Source organism: Coccomyxa subellipsoidea (genome assembly GCF_000258705.1).
Source record: "Coccomyxa subellipsoidea C-169, whole genome shotgun sequence".
Lineage (NCBI taxonomy): Eukaryota > Viridiplantae > Chlorophyta > Trebouxiophyceae > Coccomyxaceae > Coccomyxa > Coccomyxa subellipsoidea.
The window spans coordinates 368,393-392,443 of NW_005178041.1; the positions used below are offsets into that span (position 1 = coordinate 368,393).

General features: G+C 53.7%; 5 protein-coding genes across 5 annotated transcripts; 4 read left to right on the forward strand and 1 right to left on the reverse strand.

The window, feature by feature from the left end:
* Window positions 1-719: 719 nt before the first annotated feature.
* Window positions 720-2,691, forward strand: COCSUDRAFT_58841 (hypothetical protein; the record flags this gene model as incomplete). Its single annotated transcript, XM_005650788.1, has 4 exons — window positions 720-726; window positions 1,006-1,751; window positions 1,861-2,073; window positions 2,239-2,691. The coding sequence occupies 4 exons, from the start codon at window positions 720-722 to the stop codon at window positions 2,689-2,691; spliced, it is 1,419 nt and encodes a 472-aa protein (XP_005650845.1).
* Window positions 2,692-3,290: 599 nt separating this feature from the next.
* On the forward strand, window positions 3,291-6,617 carry COCSUDRAFT_58842 (hypothetical protein; the record flags this gene model as incomplete). The annotated part of the gene is made up of 7 exons (XM_005650789.1): window positions 3,291-3,308; window positions 3,622-3,714; window positions 3,934-4,130; window positions 4,827-5,006; window positions 5,058-5,148; window positions 5,633-5,870; window positions 6,460-6,617. The coding sequence occupies 7 exons, from the start codon at window positions 3,291-3,293 to the stop codon at window positions 6,615-6,617; spliced, it is 975 nt and encodes a 324-aa protein (XP_005650846.1).
* A 22-nt stretch (window positions 6,618-6,639) lies between these two features.
* COCSUDRAFT_58843 (hypothetical protein) lies at window positions 6,640-11,576 on the forward strand (the record flags this gene model as incomplete). The annotated part of the gene is made up of 9 exons (XM_005650790.1): window positions 6,640-6,706; window positions 7,003-7,226; window positions 7,612-7,925; window positions 8,206-8,360; window positions 9,004-9,191; window positions 9,513-9,715; window positions 9,972-10,506; window positions 10,694-10,897; window positions 11,433-11,576. 9 exons carry the CDS (start codon window positions 6,640-6,642, stop codon window positions 11,574-11,576), a joined length of 2,034 nt encoding a protein of 677 aa, XP_005650847.1.
* A 316-nt stretch (window positions 11,577-11,892) lies between these two features.
* COCSUDRAFT_52294 (cytochrome P450) lies at window positions 11,893-22,729 on the forward strand (the record flags this gene model as incomplete). The annotated part of the gene is made up of 10 exons (XM_005650791.1): window positions 11,893-12,245; window positions 12,347-12,441; window positions 12,554-12,707; window positions 12,972-13,111; window positions 13,503-13,758; window positions 14,028-14,298; window positions 14,671-14,765; window positions 15,165-15,241; window positions 15,296-15,485; window positions 22,709-22,729. The coding sequence occupies exons 1-10, from the start codon at window positions 12,111-12,113 to the stop codon at window positions 22,727-22,729; spliced, it is 1,434 nt and encodes a 477-aa protein (XP_005650848.1). The 5' UTR covers window positions 11,893-12,110.
* COCSUDRAFT_83568 (hypothetical protein) lies at window positions 16,360-23,684 on the reverse strand (the record flags this gene model as incomplete). The annotated part of the gene is made up of 14 exons (XM_005651496.1): window positions 16,360-16,500; window positions 16,968-17,066; window positions 17,769-17,966; window positions 18,353-18,484; window positions 18,805-19,008; window positions 19,464-19,682; window positions 20,224-20,428; window positions 20,936-21,083; window positions 21,421-21,515; window positions 22,067-22,251; window positions 22,476-22,556; window positions 22,882-23,012; window positions 23,267-23,417; window positions 23,580-23,684. 14 exons carry the CDS (start codon window positions 23,682-23,684, stop codon window positions 16,360-16,362), a joined length of 2,094 nt encoding a protein of 697 aa, XP_005651553.1.
* Between the last annotated feature and the right edge of the window lie 367 nt (window positions 23,685-24,051).

Genomic DNA, 24,051 nt, shown 5'->3' on the forward strand with positions numbered 1-24,051 from the left:
GTGATCTGGAGCATTCTCCATCAGACTACCTCTAGTGGGCGCAGTAGTCGCCACTCTTCGAGGTCTTCCGCTAGAGTCTTTCGCACCATGGTTGTGCGACCTACAAAGAAACCTTTAGATATTGGTTTTTAACCTAAACTTCTGAATTGAAAAGTCCGAGGCCTTTCACGAGGGATTATTGTGCTGGCTAGTAAACCGGATGTTGCCCAAACAGTAATTAAACAGGTGATTATCAGTACGAGATGCAGACGTACAGCTTGCTAGTAGGCAATCTTAGGCACTTTGATGTTATATATATCTTTAGTCTGTCAGTTGCATTGGCACAGAAAGGGAAAGTATTGCTCGCTCAGCTGGGTAGGCGTAGGGCTTGGACGCCAAGGGTCTATAGCTATAGGCCTAGGGTTGGAGGTCACTGGACGTCAAAAATGATTCCACGAAATTTCTCTAGAGGTGATCAAACTGAGCAATATCCCCCAGGGCAGCTAAGGCTAGCTGGCCAATGGCGCGTCGAAGGCTTGAACATGCCGAACACTATCTGTAGTTGACCTGACTTGGAAGCACTTCAGATGGCGATGGTGGACCCCCTAGAGACAGAGGCGAAGGCCTTGGAAGATCAAGCAGAAGCCTTTGAATTGGTTGGACGTCCCATTGCAGCGCAAGCTAGACTTCAACAAGCCAAGTCAAAAAGGGACCAAGCACAATCTCTGCGCAGTGCAGGTATGTTTCGTCACAGCGTCTTGGCACACCGTGTTGGTATGACCCCTGTTGTTTTGACCACAAGTTTGTCTGGGATAAGGCCATCCTGGCACAGACGTGACCTTCCAGCACAAATGCCATCTGCTTTAGTAGACTTGCACTCTGGGCTGGTAGTAGGATAGGGGTTTAGGGGCAACGGCTTCCCCTAAGACCTGACTGAGCCGAGTACTGGCAGTCGTTGCGCAAATTTTATTGCTGCATGAACAAGGCTGCCACCAGACTTACTCAGCTGACTGATCCTCCTTGCAGGCAATGATGACTTCAAGGCAGAGCTGTTGGCCTTGATCGGCACACCTCCTCCCTTGACTACAACCACGTTGCGAGAGGTTGGGGAGCATGTGAAGAAGCAGGCACGGGTGGAGCTGCCGCTGCCCCCCCTAGCAGCGAGTTTAACCTGGAATGACCCTCTGTGGGACGAGGTTGCAGCTCCAGAAAGCCACTTGCTTGAGGCAGGAGAGCAGGGGCTGCAGAGCAAGTTCTGCAGGCTGCTGAATAGCGCCCCATCCAGCATGAGCTTCGAATTCCATGATGTCCACACGGCACCGTCCGTGTGTGGCAATGACCTAAAGCCTGACACTGTCATGAAATTGCGCGGCAAACCTGTGTGCCCCCTCACCACAGCGGCAATCCTTGATCTGAAGCGGCAAGACGGCGCCTATGACAACGAAAAGAACGTTGGCCAGGCTGTCACATATGGCCGGACCTTCCTGCAGCAGCTACCCAGCAGTCTGCGCAACACAGTGTACGTGGCATTGACAGACTTGCAGCGCATAACCCTGATGCGTGTGAGCCTGCCTGCAAATGGCCAGCTGGAGGTGGCCATGAGCACTCAGCTCGCAGATGTCAAGTCCATTCTCTTGCAGCTGCTTAGCTGCACGCCGGCGTCATTGCGAGTGCAGCTGCCAGACCTGGGCCCCTCACTGAAGATCACAGGATTCCTTGGTCATGGAGCGACCAGCCACGTCTTTCAAGGGACAACCTCCAATGGCGACGAGGTGAGCTTTGCTGTCATGCATGGAGTGCCGGCACAATAGTTTTGTGGTTAAATAATTGGCAGCATTGATCGTACAGGCAGGTGACTGCCCACTCTATTGCTTCCTGTAGGTGGCAATCAAGGTGCCGCTGGCGAGAACCTTGGACCATGAGCTGGAGATGCTGCTCGCTCTGAGGGGCTTGATAGGTGTGCCATCCCTGGCATTTGACACCCTTGTCAAGGGCGCTATCGTCTCGACGCCTGTCCTGCAGCCGCTAACATTGGCTGCCATCTGGCGTGGCCGTCTCCACCTTGCCGTCCCTGCCCTGGTCTCTACCTTCAAGGTGTGTGTTTGCAAACATGCTGCAGTGTGGATCATCTTGTCCTCATGTGGTTGTGGAAAGTCTCAGCACCTTGAGGCTTGCACACATTGTATTGCACCTGTCGCAGTGTTGCTCTACTTGCGGATCCAAAACGCTTTGCGATGCTTTCCTTCTGTTGGCTCACAGGAGGCGCACAACCTGGGCTTTGTCAACAGAGATGTGCGCCTCAGCAACTTGATGACTGACACAACTGCATCGGTGCTCTGGCCAATTGACTGGGGCAGTGCCACACGCGTGGGGCTGCAGCAAGCGCCGTTTGAGGGTACCGTGCACTACGCATCGAAGGCCATCCTGGAGCAGGTCATCCTGGAGCAGCTGCTGCAGCCTGGACAACATCCCAGTGTCCGTGCCACGCCTGCAGATGATCTCGAGTCGCTTGTGTGCACTGCCTTCTGCGTGACGCACCCAGACATGCAGGTGGAGCTGGAGAAGCTGCCCAAGCATCAGTTGGGAGACATTGTGTCATGGTGGCAACACACTGCCTGGGCCTCTCGACCTGCCTGGACGGAAGCCCTACAAGCTGCGCGCGATTTGGACTACACCGGTGTTGGAGTGCAACTGCAGCGCTTGCTGGAATAAAAGACGACGAGGTCCCCTGATGTGGATACGCATGCATCTTTGCTGAGATGAGTCTCACTAGCTATTCGTGGCCAACGGATCTGGCAGAGCATGATGGCAGCCTGCATGATGCATGCAGCGCCCAACTCGTGTGTTGTAGAGGTTGCAGCGAGCAGTGTGCTCTCATGCACAATTGAATGGCTAGTTGTGGAGAGTGATTTGCTCTGTAAGAGAATGTTCGCAACTGTTCATCTTAGGGTTTAGGGACTGCAGTCATTTCCAGTGCATTTCCACTAAGTTCAGTGACAGCCTGCTGAGCACTCTCTCGCACGCAATTGCAGCCGCTGCTGTGTGCGAGGGCATTCTTGGCAGTGCTTTTGATGGATTAAGTAATGGTGGGCTCGTGAGCGCGGAAGTAAAGTGTATCATCATGATGTGGAGCTGGTGTGGAGCACCCTGTAGGCTACTAGCAGGGAGGCCTCTCTTGAGGGCTGTTTGGACGTGCTGGCTATTCAACACGAAAGCAGCAACAGAAATGACAATGCACACACCAACACTGCGTTCTGAAACACACATTTCGACTATTGGACAAGCTGACTGCCAAATGCAAGGAAAACGTGATGGCAGAAGCTCGGCACGTGCGACGAAAGTCCAAGATGAGTCCAGACCAGGAAGCTAGAGGAAGAAAGCCAGGAATTTTTTAACACCAAGCGTCGATACTTTCGAATCGTGCCCACTGGAAGTGGACTGCACTGCATTGGAAAGCACGAATACTTGACGCAACTGACAAAATCCCGTCTATTAGAAATATTTTGTAGAAGCTTCTAAGCAGACAGGCAGCCTTCTTTAAGATTTATAATTTGGGAAATTGCAAGGAAATTGACAGGCCTCAAGGGCGTAAAGTACGGGCTGCAGCCTGGTGCAAAACCAAAACCCAAACCTGCTTTGCAGAAGCCCATCAACGTCTTTGGGGATGATGATGACGATGGTGCCATCGGACAGGACATCGCCAGACATGCAGAGCAAATGCTGAATGACAAGAAGGTGAGCGTCGGCCGCACGCTTCAATGGTCTAGCTGCGATAACTAGCTTCTTCAAAGCCAGATTCTGCACAGCTCCTCTTTCTCGATACTGGAACTCGGTAGAAGTCCTGAAACAGGGATGTATGCTGTTCAATTTTAGAGGACAAGCGTACAAGACTTCACCCCGAGAGCCAGGTCTCTGGAACACCTGCTCACACATGGACTCTTGCTCTGCACGCAGGTGACACAGATGCATGCAGCAGCACTTGCAGAGGACGCATCAGTTTTCGACTACGACGGCGTCTATGACAGCATACAGGAAGCCAGGGTGCAGCCGCGGCAGCAGGAGAAGCTGGCGCGCAAGTCGCGCTACATTGAGGGCCTCCTGGATAAGGCCAAGGAGCGCGAGAGGGAGCAGGACATCATTTACGAGCGCACGTGCGTCCCCTTATTCAATTTTGGGACATGCCATAGACTGGAAGGCCATGGTTACCGGACCATTCATCCCAAGCTCCTCCTTGTGTTCGGGAGAGCATGATCAGCTTGCCTGCCGGCAGCCGTGGCAGGTCACATGCATCAAAATATCCATCTTTGGACTGCACAAGATGTCTGTGTAGATGACTCTGAGAAGATTCAGCTTACCATGCTTGTTGCTGTTGCTCCTGGCCAGCAGTAAGTGCGATTGTCTGACAGGCAGCTCCCTGCTGCCGGTTATCAGCACTCTCATTTCTGACAAGGAAGCACGAGCAGCAACGCTGGCACCCTGCGTGGCAGGCACTCTATGCTGAATCCATCTTCTAATCACGAATTTCTTTGCACCTGTTTTCCGATGTATTGGTTGCCTCATTCCTGACCCGTCTGGCGAGGGGAGGTAAAAATAGTGAGCACCATTCCCAAGGTTGATTGGGTCTTGCTTGGATCTGGCGAGTCCACCAAAGGGTGGAATTCGCCAGCCTTCGAATGCAACTTGTCTGCAGACGTACCTTGTCTCTGGGATCCTAGATGCTGATACTTGTACTTGTACTTGTAACTGTAATTGTAATTGTAATTGTAATTGTAATTGTAATTGTAATTGTAATTGTAATTGTAATTTGTATCAGTAGTCCCTGACCATCTGTTGTGAATTTCTGCCAGGCTGCTGAAGGAGCGCGCTGCGGAGGATCACCTGTTTGGCGACAAGGACAAATTTGTCACGGCCGCATACAAGAAGAAGCTGGAGGAGGACCAGAAGTGGCTAGCCGCCGAGCGCATCCGCGAAGCGCGCGATGCAAAGGCCGACGTTGTCAAGGCCGGCCACATGGGCAACTTCTACAGGTGCGCAGTCCTGAAGTGTTGCTGTGTTTCTGTCGGCGCTACATGACATAGGGACCAGGTGGTCTCCGTTTTCTTGGAAACTGAGATGTACGTGCCCCTCTGGCCCGGCCTGGCAGCGCATGCTGTAGTGTTGGATCAGCAAGTAAGGCTTGCACTGCCGCATGATATGCTATGCTCTTGGTGCTTTCCTGGAATTCTAGAACAGTGACCTGCTTGTAAGAGGGGCTATTGGCCTTTGTTAGCGATGAGCGCCATGAGGTGCAAGCCTGCCAAATGGTGAGCGCATGCAGGCCGTGACTCATGGGTGCTCACTGCTAGCAAAAAAAAAATGTTTGTGCAACGAGCACTCCATTGAGAAAGATCTGTTCTTGTTGGCGTACAAGTTGTGTGTTTGCTTTGATATGTTTGCTGTTTTGTTTGATAAACCCAATTTGTTGAACAATTTCTGAGATGCCCAAGGGTCATGCTTGGATTTCTGGCGAGTCCATCATCAAGGGGTGGGAATCTTGGCAGCCTTTATTGCAGCTTGTCTGCAGACGCACCTTGCTTCCGGCAGGAAAAGCGTGTGGCTTTTCTATTTCTGAGACGGGGGGAGATTCTGAGTGCAAGCCTGGGGTGCACGGCAGGATGAGCTCTTTTCTGCAGCCTATTCGGGTGCGAGCTCGCCCTTCAGTCCGGCGGCGTTCCTGTACGCGTGGTGGTGCCACGCGGACCACCACCTGGCAGGCTACCAGCAGCAGGACGCACACGAATTCTACCTCTTCACGCTCTCCGGACTCTCACATTCTCGCCTGCCCAGCGTTTCAAACAACGAGCCGACAGCTGCGGCTGCCTCCGCTGCCGCACCTGCAGAGCGCCAGACAGGTGGGCCCCCGATGTCCTGATACCAGCTCTGCCTGAAATCTACAGAATGATGATGTGTCACGGCATCATGTCGCGACTGCGGAGCGTCAAACGTGTGGAATTCTGACATCGATTTAATCATGCAAGGCACATGTGCCCCATACTGCTGGGCCAGGAGCAGTGTACATTTTCAAGCACAACATGCACACCATGCAGTCTCTGTGCATATGTGGCGAAGAAGAAGCACTCCGATATGTGCACAGAATGGCTGCATCATGCGCTGCTGTCAGGCCGGCAACTGATGGTATGCTGGCAGTTTGGGTTGCCATCGGCTTATGTGCCTTTCTTGACCGCGACAAGCTCAAGAATCGAAGCTCGCATCACACAACAGTTCCCCATGCAAAGCATGCACACACCGAGAGTTGTGACAAGCAGATGTCATGCATGGCAAGTTAAAATCTTGTATGTATGCACGCGTTGCATGTAATGCCAGGCAGCCTTTCCTCATTTCTTGGCGCTCGCGCTGCCTTGTGTGTCTTGCATCCTTCCTGGCGTCAAATGTGTGCATGAAGGAAATGCTTGTACTAGTCAAAGTGCTTCTTGCGTGCAGGCGCTCTGGAGGCTCCCAGGCCGGTGAAGCAGGAGGCGGGCAGCGCCGGCTGGCAGGTGCCGGTCACAGATTTTCTGGACCTGACCTCTGACCTCGACAGCTGCAGCCTGCCCAGCTTCTTGTCTCCGTTCCCCAACCAAGAAGAGGCCAAGCCCTGAGCAGACGACCGCACTGCCTCAAATGAGCGGGCTTCCTCCTCTGGCGGCTCAGGTGCGCTGCCCAGTTGAACTGCATGTTCCTCTGCAGGGTAGGCATGCATCACCAGGGATTTTGCTGGCCTGAAACGCTCACCGAAGCTCCTGAAAAGAGACCACCAGGGCGGTCACCGCAGAATGTGTACAACCGAAGAAACTTCGTGGGACTCGGTGTGTCAATTCTCGTACATTACGCCCTGATCCTCGGAGCATTGGGCGGTCAGGAGGAAGGCCTTCCCCCGGTGGGGGCCTATCCGCGGATACTGCATTGGTGACCGTCCAGGTTGGTGCAGCCCTTTGAGATCTTCTGAACAGCTGATGACTGTGTTGGGTACATATGCTTTATCAGGCGCAGAAGAGGCCGAGAGCGCGCTGCAGCGCATCTTCGGGGGCCTGTTGCAATCGGACGTCATGTGCTGTGCGTGCGGTCACACCTCCACAGCACTTGACCCTTTCCTCGACATCTCCCTAGACATCAAGCCTCCCCCGCTGCCACCCGCGCCCCTGCTGCGACCGCCGGGGCCCATGCACAAGTACGCACTCGCACCTTTACCACCTTTTTGGATACTGCCCGTGCCACCCAGGGACAAGACTGAAGCAGGACTAACACGTAGATACCATTGTGAAGTTACCAGGGCTCATGCACAAAGGCGCACAAGTTGCCTTGTCCTGTCTCAGGGCTTGTCTACACGAATTGAGCCCAGAGGACAGTAGCAGGCAGCAATGGAGACTCTGCATTGTGGTGTATTTTGGGCATTAATGCATAATTTGACGAGGCAGAAGTTGCTGAAGACGTGTCCTTGTAGGTGGGGGAATATAGGTATCAGATGCTTGTTGAGGAGTGAGGACCTGTAAATTGTGGGTTTGAAATATAGGATGCTACTTCCCGCCCTTGCTATAAGGGCAGAAAGCACATTAGCGCTGTATTGAGTGGGCCATATGCGATGCACATAGGCAGGCGAATGCGCAGCGGCGGCTCTCCGGCGCGGCGGCGATGGCGGTGGCGGCTGCGCAGAAGCGCGCGGCCAGCGTTGCCGGCGCCGATCCGTCGGTCGGCACCTCCGGCGAGACGGCTGCGCCGGCCGGGGCCAGCCCGGCCGCGGCCGCGATCGCGGCGGCTTCCGCAGCAGCTGCCTCGCAGCTGCCTGACGACCGCGCGTCGCCGGACACGACGGCGACATCCGCCGTCGGCGAGGCGGCCAGCGCGGCGCCCGGCGCAGGGTACGCCGTTGCAGGCAGGGACGACAGCAGCGAGTCATTGGACATCGTTGGGTGAGTCACCACCCCTCACTTCCCCACTGCCTCCTGCACATGAACCCCGTCTTTGCAAATGCCCCTGTTCCGTGAGATTGGCGTCTAACTGCTGCATGATGCCCATTTGCTAAGCAGCCCTCTCCTCTCACCTTTGCCACTCGCTGCGCTGCAATGCTGCATCACTCTTTCATAATACTGCTTAAGCAGTCTTCGTCTGAGCACTTGCGTGCCGACACCTTGAACCCACAATCAGTCAGACAGTGCTGCTTGTTGACAAGGTGTACATGTTCATCTGCAGATCGTACACAAGGGAGCCGAGCCCCCAGGGGACAACATCGCCCCTTCTGGAGGCGGGCGGCAGCGGCGGCACCGCCCGGCGCGGCAGCACAGAAGGTGACGGCTACCACAGCAGCGCGCATGAAGCATCGGCCCCTCCTGCAAGCACTGCCAGAGGTAAAGGTTGTTTGACTATTGGCACAATTTCACAGAGTGGTCTTTTCTCTGCAATCCGTCCGGGGAGTCTGCCCCTACCCGTAAAAGGCCAACTCACAAGCTCAGCAAGAGAACCAGACAAGGAAGGCATGTGCAAATGCAAATGCAAATGCACCCGCAAGCACCACCAGAGGAAGAACTGAATCCTTCCTGGGCTCAGATTGGCACCCAAGTGCCCTTGCAGTTGAGCCAGCCTGTATGACCTGGTGCCTAAGACCCAAGACAGGGCTGGCTTGATCAAATCGGCTACTTTGTTTGCAATAGCACCTGATTTGGGCCATGGCTTACTCTTAGCCAGGCGTGTCTGCAGTGCTGCCTACTCTTTCAAGTGCCTTCATATTGTGCAGGCTAAGCTGGCATCATTTTTACATATAAGTGTACTTAGGGAATTGGGTCAGTCCAATGAAAAAAACAATGCCGTGCCAGAGAAGTAGTTGTAGCTGTTCACAAGCAGGGAACGCAGGAAAAGACATACTTGCGTGCCTCCTGTGCGCTTTCCTATCATGCCTTCCAAGTACCTGCTTTCACTACACCACGCATGCTCCTTTCAGTCCATGGCTGTGCCACGTTTGTACTGAGTGCTGACTGGACTTTACGGTGACAGGCGCACTGAGCTCTGAGGGCGCCAGCAGTGGCATCATGGGCGACTCACAGGCCGGGTTACGGGATGAGGTTCTCACCTCCCCTGCTCCAGGGGGCGATAATGCAATGGACGGCGGCCAATTCTGGCGCCCCACCTCTGCCCCACTCCCCTCCTCCACCCAGCGGCCGCCGTCTGCCCCAGCTCCAGCTGTGCGTTGTCCTGTCCTTCCTACCCGCAACAATGTTGCACTTCTGGGCATTATCTGCAGTGCTGTGATTGTTTGCATTGCCTGGCGGCCTCTGAAATGAGCCTTGCTAGCCTTGCCATCTGCAGGAAGTGCTGTAATGGAGACAGTCTGAACCTGGCATCTCCTTGGGGTGCACTTGTTTTGCTGCAATTGCTATCTTAGCCTCTTCTTTCCCAGGATACCTCTCAAGGACTGCTTGACCACAGCCACCTCTATTGCCCGTGCACACAAGGTTAAGCAAGAATTCGCACTCCGCAAATGTTTGCTTGTCTGGTGGCTGCAGCCGGCGCGGCCGCGATCGGGGGGCACGGGCAAGAAGCAGCGGCCGACGCGCTGCATGAAGTGCGCGACTTGTTTGAAGCCGCAGCTGAAGAAGGCGTGCCTGCGCAACAAGGCGCTGCGCTCTGCAGGCAACCTCGCCGCACTAGACGAGCCCCCGCCACCTGTCGCTGACCTGGCTCTGCCCGCCTTAGCTCCCTTGAAGAGGTGCGACTAATTCACTAATGATCTTTTGGCTGTGACCACCCTAAGTCTCATCTGAAGCGCTCTTTTCCCCCTTCAGCTATCTGTTTCTGTTGGCTTTGATCCTGATGAGCAGTCCTCGTTGAGCCGGCACGGTGCTGCACGAAAGCACTCCAATCCTTCAAAAGGAAACCACAGTTGTGCATCTTTCTGCCCTCCCATACCGTGCTTGCCTTTTCTGGGGGCGGTGTACTTAAGGAGAGTTGTGCATGCGGCGCAGGATGCCAAATGCAGAGGAGGAGGTGCAGGGCGGGATCAGCCGCTCCGGCAGCTTCACCTTCCCGACACGCGGCAGCCTCCCGCTGCCGGTCACGCCGCGCAGCCCGGCCCCGGCTCCCGCAGCCGTCGCCGCCCTGGCACCCGCCGGTCCCTACTTGCTGACTCACCGCTCAGTCACCGCCGACAGCGCCGCAGCCGCAGCCGGTAGCCCGGAGCCAGCTGCCGCTGCGCCGCGCAGCGGCGCGGCCTTAGAGTCTGCGGCAGCGGCCGCCGCCGCGTCCAACGCCGGGGGGACTTCCGCCCCCACCGGGGTGTACGGGGCCGCGGTGCCGGGGGGCCCGGGCCCCGTAACGGCGCAGTACGGGGCGGCGAGCCTGGTGGGCTGCTTGCACCGCTTTGTGCGGCCGGAGAGCCTTGGGCCGGGGGAAAGGTGGACGTGTGAGCGGTGCCGGCTGCAGCAGCGCGCGGTCAAGCAGATGTCAATCCGGCGGCTGCCACCCGTGCTTTGCCTGCATGTCAAGCGCTTCGAGCACATGGTGCGATTGTTGCACTGAAACAGCCTTCCATGACGGTGTACCTATAGTCTTGTCTCCTTCCCTTGTGTTCCTGTTGAAGTGACACCTTAAAGCATACTTGTCTGCGTGTAGGAGCAGTACTGTGCGTACAGGGGTGTTTCTGTCATTGATTTGTTTGACTCTTCAAAGAGGCCGTGCTGTGGTGCAGGGCGTGGGCAAAAAGCTGAATACGCCCCTACTCTTCTCAGCACACCTGGACGTTCGCCCGTACCTGTCCTCGACTGTGCTGCAGAAGCGGTTCACAGTCAAGAGGCCGCCAGAGCGGCGCAAGAACGGCCTCTCTAATGACTCCGATGAAGTCGGCGTCATCTATGAGCTGTACGCTGTTGTGTGCCACCGTGGCAACCTGCAGGTGCGCTGCAATTACTTTCTGCTCCTTTCTGGGTTTACTGTGGGGTTGCAGGGATTTGGCTGGGTCAGTGTATTGCTGCTGGCAGTGACTTCAGCTTGCAGCTTGCACGCCCATGTCGAAGCAAAACGCAGTACAAGTGTGTGCCATAGGTGTGGCTTTTCATCCCAGGCCAACTAGGCTATCTCCTTTGCATCTGCTGCAGCTGTCAGCTGTCAAGACACTAACCACGATGCCTTTGTTTTGGTGGCATCGGAAGGGAAATATGCAAGGGAAACTCGCTGCAACTTGGGTATTTTGGGCAGGCAAATGCGTAGGCCCCGGCTGGCGGGGGGCGGTACAAATACTGAGCACCGTGCCAACGGTTGATTGGTTCTTGCTTGGATCTGGCGAGTCCAACAAGGAGTAGGATTGTGGCAATGCAGCTTGTCTGCAGGACGCACCTTGCCTCTTGGCAGGAAAAGCGTGCAATAATAAAATAATATTAATAGGTGTTGAGCACCTGTCAGACTTTACAGGTAAGGCTGCTGGTGCGCAGGGAGGACACTATGTGGCATATGTCAAGTGCGGCAACTCCTGGTACCTGTGCGACGACGGCTTTGTGCTCGAAGTGGATGAGGCAACCGCATGCAGCCCCAACGCATACATGCTATACTACCGGCACACCTCTGTGCGCGCTTGAGTGAGAAATTCTGGAAGCATGGATCCTTCTACTAGACTTAGTAAGTCGAGTACAAACAAGTGACAGCCCAAGGAGAAGACATGCAGGGAAGCAGGATGAGCAGAATAGATTTGGCTAGAGCCAGTCGAATCCGTCAGGCAGAAGTAGTGTGTAGAAGATAATATTTTGCTGGAATGACATGCATGCGAGGAGGAGTCTAGTGGCTCTCCAAGATTGTGCAGATCAAGGCTCTTGCCTTCTGTCCTGAATTTAAAATTGGAACCCTAGCTTCCGTCAGCTACCAACGGCTGATCTCGACCAATCACCAATTCAAAGACGCTAAATGGCATTGATTTCCAAAAGTCCCCACGTCGTGCCATAGAACCAACTTTAACATTTCATTGATGGGGAAATTTGAAAAACTCTCGAACCTATTGTGTGATACGGTCATTGCACGTGATCAGGGCATTTGGTGGGGATCGGTTACTGGTGGTGCAAGAACGCACCATCCGAATGTTGCGATTTCAAGTAACTTAAATATAGATACTTGTAACAATGCCAGCTTTGCCAATCACTCAAGGATCCCGGAACTGCTTGGGTCCTGTACCATCAAGGCATGTTACTTTCCTGCATTCAAGGACTGTAGCTTTGGGGAGGTACAAAGCGTGTAGATCATCGCCGGAAATCCAGGTAGACGAATACGACTTAATGCAACATGTTCGAGGGACAAAAATACAGCGATCTGTTGTCTGCATCGAACGCATCTAAAGATGGCTACATTGTGAATACAGGGCGATCTATCTCAGATGGACCTTCCAGAGGGAAGCTTGGGACTCCCAATAGTTGGAGAAACTCTAGACCTGCTGCTCAAAGGCGACAGCTTTGGGCGAGTGCCCTTGCTCTCTTGTACTCCGCCCTCAGCGCCTTTGTTCCTCAGCACACAGCGGCACTTCCTGCACCTGTCATTGCGGCACCAAAAAATCTGGCATGCGGTGCAGGGCTGCCAGAAACGCGAAATTCGGAAAAATCTGGAAGACGAGTATATTGGGAAGTCCAACAATCATGGTATTTGATGAGGCGGCATGCAGAAAGGTATTGAAGGAAGAGGGGCGCCTTGTGGAGGTGATTTGGCCAGATGTGACAGCAGAGCTGGTACGCTGCTCAACTGTGGCTGCAGAGAGAAATCCCACCACTCTTAAAAATTGGCCTGCATTTTGCATGCTGAGGTTCTGCCAAAAATCCTCCCAATGTCACTTGCTGGACAGGCTAAGAACTAATTCTCGCGAACTGAAGCCAAGCAGACCCTTGTCTACCAACTACGACTCTTCTCCATTGGACGATGCTTTCTGCACTTCCGTCCTATTCCTAGAGAGCAATGCCAGAGTCACATTGTGACAGTGCAGTGTGTCTGTGCAGGTGGGGCCGAGTTCTCTGAACCTGCTGAAGGGGGAGGAGCACCTCAAAATGAAGCGCCTTCTGGGAGAGGCATTCAGCGAGCAGGCAGTGGTCGCGCTGCTGGCTGAGCTGGAGACCTGCGCACAGAACTTCTGCCAGCGGTGCGCATGCTTCAAGCTTGGAATATTTGATCCTGTGCTCTAGCCTAGTCCAGTGTAGTGAGTGGTTTGGCAAGGGAGAAGCTGGACAATAGAGACATGTAGTCAGACTGCTGTCTTGCACTGGCAATGCCGCCGATCAAAGGCATGGATGCAGTCTGTGACTGTCTCGTAGCGTCTCCTTCAAGTGGTGCGGCTTGTGCTGTGTCTGGGGCAATATTACGGTAACATTACCACATGCCTGTGGAAGATCTGGTCTTGCTAGGATCTGGCGAGTCCATCAAGGGTTAGGGCAGGTGGCAGCCTTTACTTGCAGCTCGTCTGCAAACGCATCTTGTTTCTGGCAGGAAAAGCATTCGATATCAGTAACAATTATAATAATACCTGCCTGCAGATGGGCGCAGATGGGCAGCTTCTCGGGGTACGAGGAAACCAAGTTTTGGGCGTGGGCCATGTTTGGGGCAGCGGTGCTGGGCATGCCGGGGCAGCTTCCCACCGGGAGGAAGCTGGCGCGGCTGATGGACGACCTGCAGGGCGGCTTCCAGACGGTGCCGGTGAAGCTGCCGGCCTCGCCGTACAGCCGCGCGCTGTCTGCCCGGAAGGACATAACGGATCTGATCAACGGGCAGGTCGATGCCATGCAGTTACAGGTTCATTGCTGCACCTCTTTTGGATGATCACATTCAGTCACCTCCTGGTTTTCTCTACGCCTGTCCCTTTGAAGGGATGTGTCTTACTATTCACAATCTTTGACCATCCTCAGCTTGCAGCATTGACATGCCTGAGGCAATTTGACGACTGAGAGCTTTCCTTTTTGTGTCCTCAGGATCCATCAAAATGCAATGTTCTCTAATGCCGGCCTTAGCCCGCTGGCATCTATACATTATTGCGGCTGATAAAGCTTGGTGCTCCTTTGCAGGACAGGGGCACCTCCTGCCTGGGCAACATGCTTGGCCTTGAAGAACCTTCCACCTCAGGGGGTTCACCGCTGTCCAATGACCATATAATTGACAACACCTTTGCCGCCGCGTTTGGCAACGCGTCTGCCGGCCCGACTGCAGCGAAGATCCTGCAGTACTTGGCAGCCGGCAGCCGAGCGAGGGAATTAGTCAGCGCTGAGCTGGCTGCACGTGGGTCACGTGGGCCCCTCACGGCCGCTGACCTGGACAACCTGCCCTACACCAGCGCAGGTGCACGAGTAACCATCTATCTTATCTCAACTGATCTGATTGGAAAACAAGTCTTTGACAGACTTCAATAGGCTCTGCATTGGCAAGACCAAACGCTGGGCGCCTTGTGGGCCTGCATGCAGTTGTGTACTGTACAATTTTCTTTGCAACCATTGCCGACACCCTTTCTAAAATCCTCTACAAGGGGCTAGGCATCACAATGCATGTTGTGCGCTCTTCTGCGTAAAGCTTAAGCTCGAGCTTCTTTGCCAGAAGTTTAGTTTAGTCCCGGTTGCATTTTTTGGAAGCAATTGCAATGCTGTGCGCAAGAGGATGCACTGAGTCAACATCCTTGCAATCTTCTGACATTGAACTGCCTTGTGTGCTGTGCAGTTGTGCAAGAAGTCCTTCGCATCACCCCAATAGTGCCAGCGCTCTTCAGGCGTGCCCTGCAGGACTTCGAGCTCTGCGGCCGCCGTGTTCCCAAGGTAATATAATGTTATTATTACTATACATAGTACTGTATATATTACTATTAATCCACAGTTAAGCATGCTGAGTGCAGCTCTGAGCAGGCAGGATTGCTAAACCTCCCAATGTGTTTGCATTTGTGCTGCGGATTGCATGCGCATGTACCGGCCAACAAGCTCTAAGAGAAGCTTTCAGTGAGTCTACGCGCAGCCTGCCCTGAGTTGCAGGGATGCACAAGCTGTCGTCCTGCTGACACTCGCTGTCAGTGTGAGCCGAGCAGCAGTCATGCAGATGCCACTGCCGAAATTGCGCATGCAGCCGGCAGGATATTGCCTTTAAAGAGACTTTGGACGCTGAAATGGACTCAGTGAGAGTATCGGCTGTCTTGATGGATGCTGGATGTGTGCTGTTTACAGGGCTGGAGTGTGTACGTCCACACGGGGGCATCGACGCAGAAATACAACGACGACAGCTTTCAGCCGGAGCGCTGGCTGCTGGGCCGGGGAGCCGGCAGCTTCCAGGAAGCTGCCGGGGAAGCTGGCAGCAGCTGCCCGGCGGCTGCCGAATACACGCTGCCGTTTGGACTCGGGCCCAGGATGTGCCTGGGGAGGCATCTTGTCAAGGCTGCGCTGACGGTGCTTGTGATTGTGTTAGTAAGGGATTACTCGTGGGTGATGGAAGATCCTGGGGAAGAATGGTCTGTATTTCCCACTGTGCTGCCAAAGCAGGGTCTTGCGGTGACATCCTTTCAGCAGAAAACGTAAAGCTCTACTGAAAAGCCTTTCTCAACGAGAAGGGTTCCTTGCTAAATGCTTGGGGTGCAATGGTCAGAAGAAAAGAAATTCCAGAAGCTTGCTGGCTGCTTAGCAAAAGCTTGGAATGCCAACTTCATGAATGGGCCCTGTCCCTGTCATTACCGTTCATGTGAACAATTTGCAACGCACCCACAGCAGGCTTGATGCTCACAAAGCACCCTGTCAATGGATCATTGTGGTTGCCAAAACCACAAAAGGGGAATCAATTGGGCAAATGTACAAGTTCCCCTTCGGTCAAGATCAAGGGGAAAACCATGTTCTGGTAAAACCCTCCTTTTCTCAACAACTCCCCTGAGTTTCTTCACATTCGAACATGATGATGCCAGGGGGCATATGAAGCTCTCAATGAATCAAGTTTACCGCTGTGGTGTCTTTCTGGCGGACTCTGTTCGGAACATACGATGGGCATAGTCTTCTTGGCCAAAGTTGACAGTCACATTGTGCAAAGGCCGTGTGAGAAGTTGCTACATCCATACCAGTATTGGATTAATCGCCTTTGCAGTCATATGACTGAGACGATAAACTTCTCAGCGCAAGTGGTGCGCCTGAGAAGCTTGCACCCCACACACTAGAAGACTGCAACAAATCAAAGATGGTCATCGAAACGTTAACGCTGTTGATTGATGCAGAGCTCTCATTCTCAAGCAGCCACTGCTCATCTGTGTTTAAGTGTAAGTGTTCATCACCGCACTTCCCATGCCCTTCACAGAACTGCCACCATCAGACACCCTTCTAGCAGGGTGAGCTGGGGGATCTACATATAAATTGATATATAGAAACCCCTAATTTAGCCACATCAGTCCACTCGGTCTGTGGAGCGCCCCTTTTTGGTCCTCCCCCGCTCTGGTCCTGCCTGCTGCGTGAAGTACACCACTGCCATCGCCACTATGAGGCAGGCGATAAGCACCGCAAAGGGAACTCCCCCAGGATGCCGCACCTGCCACGTGGCACACACATCAATCTCTATTGTACAGCTAGCACGCTTCATCACCGAGTCTTGTATCTTCACAATCAAACACCGTCTTGTGTGGCAAAAGGATGTGGCAGGATTTGTTGGTGTTGGGGCCACGCCAAACACCTCTTTGGTAGACATTCACTACCAGAAAGAGTGCCCTGAGGTGTTTCAGACCGCGGAAGACAGCTTATGAACACAAGGATCTCAAGACTGGCACAGAACACTGCCACAACGCACAAAACTTGCTGCTTTGACAGCTGGCACCGATGACATGCACGGGCAGAGAGGTCAAGTTGTGCAGCACGGTGTTGCAAGGCATTCCAGGAACCCAACAAGGGCCCTGCAAACTGCTACAAGGGACAAATCTTGCTGCTGTTATTTACCAGCCAAGAAAGCCCGTGTGGTGCAGAGAGAGAAATTGGGGTTGGAAGCAGAGAAGCAGCACGCACCTGTGCCCAGCCATAGAGGCCATCGTGTGACACTAGGACTATGTCGTTCAGCCCATCGCCGTTGAAGTCCAGTATCTGCAATGGCAGCGCGGGCAGCGCCTGCACCAAGCCCCAGAAAGAACCAATCAGTAAAGGAGCACTAGTGCCTAGGTGATTTTTCTGAGCCATGTACGGGTGCTCAGATGGCTTTGTCACATGGCAAAGATGAAGGAAGACAGGCTTCGAAAACAGTTGATGTTTGGTACTGTACAAGGCAGGCCGGCCAAATCCTGGCTTGATTGCGCCAGGGATGACCTGGATTCCACGGGAGTCATTTTATTTGTGGGAAAGTGCCAAGACAGGGAAGGCTGGAATGGAATCATTGAGGGGTTGCTGCAACGCACCTAGCCCTGAGGGCTGGAGTAAGTGTGTAGTAATAATGAAAACTGCAGCTTGTCTGCAGGACGTACCTTGCCTCTTGGCAGGAAAAGCGTGTGATAATGATAATAATAATGAAAATAGTAATGCATGGGAGCTAGCGCCTGTGCTGACAGTATGGTCAGGGTCCAACAAAACAACAAGACAGGGACAGCAGCAGAAGGTGCAGGGCGCAGTCTCAGACGCCACCCATGATTGCGGACAAACTCTTAACCCAAGATCCAAGAATATTAGCAGGAGCATCAGCATAGCACATCAAGCTCGGTGAAGAGGCCCCTTAGCAGTGAGGGTGTTACACACAAATTGCCGCCCAGAATGCCAAAATCCCAACGGAGAGGCTGCTGCAGCGATCTGCAGAACACTTGTGAAGCAGGAAGAGCGCACCGGGAACTGCAGGGTCTCTAGGCGGTTGCCGTGCTCTGACAGCACAACAGCAGACCACGATCCAGAAGCCAGAATCGCGGCAGGGATCGCCCCTGCACGGAGCGGAAGAGCTTCTAATGTGGGAGCCACGCGTCGCGCGGCGTTGCCTCCTCCGAGGCCCCCCGGCCTTCTGTTGGACCACGCCAGACCCATCGCGTGCTGCGCAGCATCAAGACAGAGGTTAGTTGACTTGTTGATCAGAGCAGAAAGAGACTCTTCTTGAGCCAACTTCAGCCTTTTTGCTGCTTTGCTGGCTGCAGAGACTGCAAGGAGGACAGTGTTGTGAACATGCCCGTTTAAGAAATAGGAGAACAGGCTTATGTACCAACACATCCAGTCATTTTTCCAGTATGGTACGCTCTGGCAGCAGGTCTACCACCCGCTGTATGGCTCACACCGCGCCTGTCATGGAGTACAAAGCATCTTCTACTGCTGCCAGGCAGCCAAACTCATGACTCTTAAGAGCACACTGCACAACTGCAGATCAGGCCCCGACATGGGGAGGTTCCCCTAATGATTAGGCCCAATTACTAAGCAATAGTCACCTGCCAGAGGCGCTCGCCGTGCGCGTTGTAGGCGGTGACCTCACCGCGGCTGTTGAGGAACGCCGCGAGACCGTGCCCCTGCTGGTACAGGCCCCGCGGCCCCGGAACCGGTAGGAAAGCAGGCGGCGCCACCTGTGCAATTTCAGCGCATTACAACCGCTTGAGCAACGCGTAAGCTGCAATGCACACCAGGGTGCAGCCCTTGTCTGGATGGGAGGCAAAAAGCCTGCAAGGAGGTTCCTCCATAGTCAAATAAGTTGGTTGAGACAGCGAAGGGCAGACCTGTGCTGCCGGCACCTAACCAACAGCTTTCTGCATGCTCGTGGGCTGAGAAAATGTGGCGGTGTGACAGCCCAGTTCCCAAGTGACAGCTTGCCTCCAGCCAAGAATGGCAAGCTTGCTTGGTGGCTGGAATGTTATGTAATATTCTAAAGAAACCGGTGTGCACTGACCTCCAGAGGCACGACACCGCCGTCGGTGCCGAAACTGAAGGCGCGCGCAGAGGACTCGGCGCCCCACTGCCCCGGGAAACGGCATATCGTGGCGTTGAATAGCGGCTCCCGGGGAGGGATGCCGGACTTCGCAACAGCCCAGCAGCCCGGCGTGTGCCGGTGGCCCGGCGAGCCGCCGTCCGGCGAGCCATGGCCGCCCGCTACCTGCGATGAGATGCAACTGCTTGATTAGGAAACATGACAAAATAGGCTTGTGAGTGACAGAATGATATCCTGGGAGCTAAAAGTGTAGAAAAAAGTTCGCGAGAGGCTGTTGGAATAGAGGACTTAGCGTAGCTCTTCACAGAAGCCAGCAGGAACCAGCAAGACTTGGCAGGGCAGCCTTGCACAAGCACCATTCTCGACAAACTGTTGTGCCGCAACATCCACTCTGATATCATTTCACCCTACAATAAGTTTTGCTTCACAGTTCATTGCTCAGCTTGCACATGTTGCACCTCCCCAGCTGGCATGCCACTGAGATGCCAAGCATTGGAATCTCAGAAGAGGACTTGATGGAAGCACATGTTTGGGCACCCCTTGCTCCATTAGCTCATGCGGTCATAGACCCTGCAGCTTTCCAGGCTAAACTAGAAATCAGATATTCATGATCATCCCACCTGCACGTGGTCGAGCACGCCATCGCCGTTGAGATCCGCGTGCAGCCCCGGGGAGGGCAGGTGCAGCTTGCACAGAGTGCGCCCGCTGTAGAGGTGAACCGCCTCTATGCCCTCCTCCAGATGCGCCACTAGTACATTGGGTGCCACGCCGTGCACGCTGTGCTGCGCTGCGCCCGCCGCACCGCCGGTGCCTCCGCCCAGGACCGCCCGCTCCGCCACCTGTACAATGAGTCAGACAAGTTGCAAATTTCTTAGACAGAATCGGACAAGAAAAACATGAGGAGCAGAGCTAGATGCCTCACATAATTCTCAAAGACCTGTGGAGACGTTACAGTGCATTCAACCAAAACTAATGTGCCCATCAAAATTGCAATTCTTCAGTGCCTCGCACAACGCCGATGTCCATTGACCAGCACTTTCGTCAGCATGCCAAAAAGCTTGCACACCAGCATCCACAGTCACTTCAAGCTTCTGGATAACCTCTCACCGCACTGACGTCTCCCAACACTTGGAATCTTCAATACCATACTTGCCCTAATTGTTAGTCAAAAAAGTAAGTGATTGGAAATAGGGGGCAGAAAATAGTTTTCATCCAAAATTGTAGAACCTCAATTGTTTTGATGGCAGGTATGGAATGCTCTCAATGAGTGAATTCCACTGGACATGGTACAAAGCATTGTGGATGTAGTGCAGTACCTTCCGAAAGATCTTGAGGCTAAGAGGCATCCAACTTGAATCAGGACGAGTAAGTAGCAGAAACTGGGCACACCTTCCCCAGGGCCTTGGCTACTGGGTTGCTGTGGTGCACGCCGGCGCGGTCGGCCTGCCGCCCCGGCCGCCGCGGCTTGGGGGGTCCCCCTGAGGGGTCCCCCCGGTCGGCAAGCCGCCGTTTACGGTCCCCCCCGTGCGGCCGGTGGTGCACGAAATGCGCCAGCTGCAGCCGCGTGTCCGAACGCCGCGCCCACCTGCCCGCAGAAAACAAGACTGAATATCCTCTTTCTACTTATCTTCGTCGGCCGTAAGTCAAAAATCACCACTGCATCTCCCGTGAAGCTGTTATTATATAGGCCCCTTCCCTAAAGCCCCATTCCCTGCTTCAGCTAAAAGTGCTTCCTGCCCCAGCTATACACCCAGGTAATCACCCACTGTCAGTGTGCCAAAGCAGGCAACCAGATCTGGACCTTGTTGTAAGGGTTGTCACACATCGCATGCGAGCCAGAGCAGGGCAGCGCATGATCTGCCATGGAAAATGTCTTGAGAGTCATACACAGTGTTGTGCACGCCACCTGGACAACTGGAAAAACACGAGCAAGATAATGCAGCCTGGGAAAGCCTTTGCTCTGCAGCCAATTATCCCCACGAGTGAGCTCCAGCCATGGGAACAGCGCGTTTCAGCAGGAATTTTTTTGAGAATGTGTCACAGCAAAATGTTTCAACCAATAGTAGCAAGACGTTAATTGTGCAAACAGCACCTGTGGGGCAGAACGGCAAGCACAGATTCCCGGAAGTCCCGGCACGCCACCTCGCCAAAGTGGCGCGCCTCCAGCGCAGCCGCGTCCATTCGGAAGTCCAACGCTGGCAACAGCTGCTGGCTCAGCTTCTCCGTGTCTCGGTGGAAGTCTGCACCCTGAAGTTTGCAGAACAGACATGAGCATTGCTACCTTTTGCACCTGTGCTGCAAGGGAGAACATGCGACAGCCCTTGATGAACCATGCAAGTCAGATTTTGCTCAGCATCCACAAGCATCGCTAACTGTTGCACCTTTGCAAGTAAGGAAGCTTTGTGCAGCACTGCAATGGCCTTTTAAATGGGTGCGCGCTGACCGGGGCCTCAGAGCCATGCAGAAGCAACAGGATGACGAGTTGCGCTGAGGTGCAATGAGAGGCAGCTTGCTCATACATGCATCACAACAGTGATTGTAATGCAGAGAAAGGATGGCTCTGCAAGGTGCAGGCACTCGCCTCGTGCTTCCAGCGCAGCGCGCCGAAGCCCCCGTCAAATGCATAGTAGGAAAAATGCCGCGATATGTCCACCCCCTGATGTTTCCCTCCCCTGCACAAACCAAAGATCCATGACACAAATCCAAGTCCCCGTCTCAGGGCAATCCACAGTAACTGATCCACAGAAGACTGGGTACTTGCAGGATTGGGTGTGGTGTATACAGCTGGCCATGCATATGCAGCAAGGAGAGACGCTGGTCATAGAATGTCCACAAAGGATAAAAGTGATGCAAGAAGGCCAAGGCAGGTCACCTGTCTAGGTCCTGCAGCTTCTCGCCCGCTTTTGCAGAGGCATGGAAAGCCTTCTGAGACTGCTCTGCTGCTAATTCCCTCTCCAACACATCATCATCCGACACATTGCCTGCACATGGGACACCTGGATGTGGGCAATTCACTTGCATATGGCAAGCGTCCTTCCTTTTGATGCATCTTGTAGGGGCCAGATAAAAGAGAGTACAAGGCATGCTTCTGCTGGATCTCTGCCAGACATGCGGGGAAATATAGGCAAGCCAATTGTGGAAGAGAGCAACATCAACAGTGCTGTGCCAGACACTGTCAGATCTTCTATCAGATCACTGCTGAAATGCCTATGTGCGCTGTGACATGCCAAGGCAGGGCCGGGTGTCAATAAGGTCAGACTCACCTTCGTCCCCCTGGTGTGCAAGGTCCCCCAGGTCTACGCTGCCTCCAATCACTACAATCCCCCTGTCCCCCACTCTGGCAGTGTGATTAGAGATGTGTATTGCCACCTCCTTAATTGCCATGTGGGCCCCATGCGGCACATCCTCCTGCGCAATCCATGTTCTTGCAGTCAATACTTATATCCCTCACACGTCACTGTACTTTCAAACAATTGCGTGGCCGCAGCAGGCGACCTCTGGCTGAATTGTGCAAGAGGTTTGTTGCTTGCAGGCGGGAGTTGTCAAGCTTGCAAATATCAAATCAACAAGCTTTCAGGTGACGAGCTGGATCAAGTCTAGTGAGCATGAAGGCTCTGAGGGCTTTGCAGCACCTTCACTCTTGCTGTCCACTGCAGGCGCAGATTATGGTCGAAGCATATCACGTCCCAATTGGCCGTAACAACCACCAGCACCTGCAGAGAGACCACAACAGACATCTTCATAGCAGCAAATGGGTGGCAACGGCACATGCAACATTTCTAGTGCTGTTCCTTTCTTTGCCAAGATATTCTAACATTTTGCATGCAAACAACGGGTTTCCTGCCTAAATGCCATGTCGACACAGCCAATCCACCACAACCTCTAGATCAATATATAACGGGGTGCGATTCTGCCTGAGCCTGTCTACAGGCAGGCCCAACATCCCAAATCTCAGCACGGTCATCTCTCCTGTACAACCACCACGCCGTTCTTACTTCAGAATACCAAAGGACTTGCCTGCTTTCGCAGAGCGCGAACGAGCTCATCCCTCTTAGGGTCCAGGTAGCCTGCGGCCAGGGCGACAGCACGATGCATGGACAGCGCCTCATTGGGACCATCCGGTGCAAGGGACACCTCAGCAAGGAGAGCGGCTTTCGCAAAGCCCTCCCCTGCATGGCCGGGCCTCCTAGGACCCAGCACCTGCACCAGGACATGGGGAACTTGTGACGAGCTGGGACTTAACAGGTAGTGTGAATCTCAAAAAAATCCAGCACCCAGTGTCGTGATCCAAGCAGATGTCAGATGGCACTATGGATTTGAAGAGCAAATTGGCGACACTGCTTCTTTAGAGCGAGGCGTACTCTAGTTCGACTGATGAAGTTGGTTGTGCTGACACATGGACCTGTTCTGCTGAGACCAGCACAAAGAGACTTGCCTGAAGGAGGATAAGGTGTGTATACCTGTAGCTTGGCGTCGTGTGTTGCTGTGATGACCTCCACTCGGCCATCGCCGTTCAGGTCCGCTGCCACTGGGGGTGGCAGCACATCTGTCGACTCCAGCAGAGCCTGGTCATGCTCGAGATGGTGATACCTGTGACATCAGCACATTTTCTCGTAAGCACAAGACGTTTCCTGACTTTTAAGCACGTTGGTGATCTGTAAGCAGGTTCGATGGTCCTGAAGTCCATATAATAAACAAACATCAAAGCGTGGTAATATCCAGAAGTCTATTGGTACGAGAGTATACCAGGCTCTTCGGTAGGAGAAAGCGCCCTCATGCTGGATCGTAAAATAAATCGCAAAAGCTGACAAGATCAGCACAGCAAAGTCCCGTTTATACATGCTTTGATAGCATGTCACACACTCATTGCCCAATCCATTGTTGAAGGAACAAACCGATTTCTTTCACTCAACATTTAAGGTCTTGGCTTCCAGAATCTGTCTATGAAAGTGATGCTTCAAACACTAATCGTGCAGGCAAGGCCCCGCAATATGAAACTTGCAGATTCGGCCTCCAGATGTGTGAAGATGTCCAGAAAGAATGTTAAAACACATTCGAGCGAACTGGATTAACGATAGAGCAAGAGCAAGAGCTACTCAATGCAGAATGTAGGCACGTGCAAAGGGTGACCTCACGTGCCAAGTTCACATAAAACTTTTCGGGTCACGCAGAAGTGACCAAACAGTTCCCTTCTCAAATTATATGACA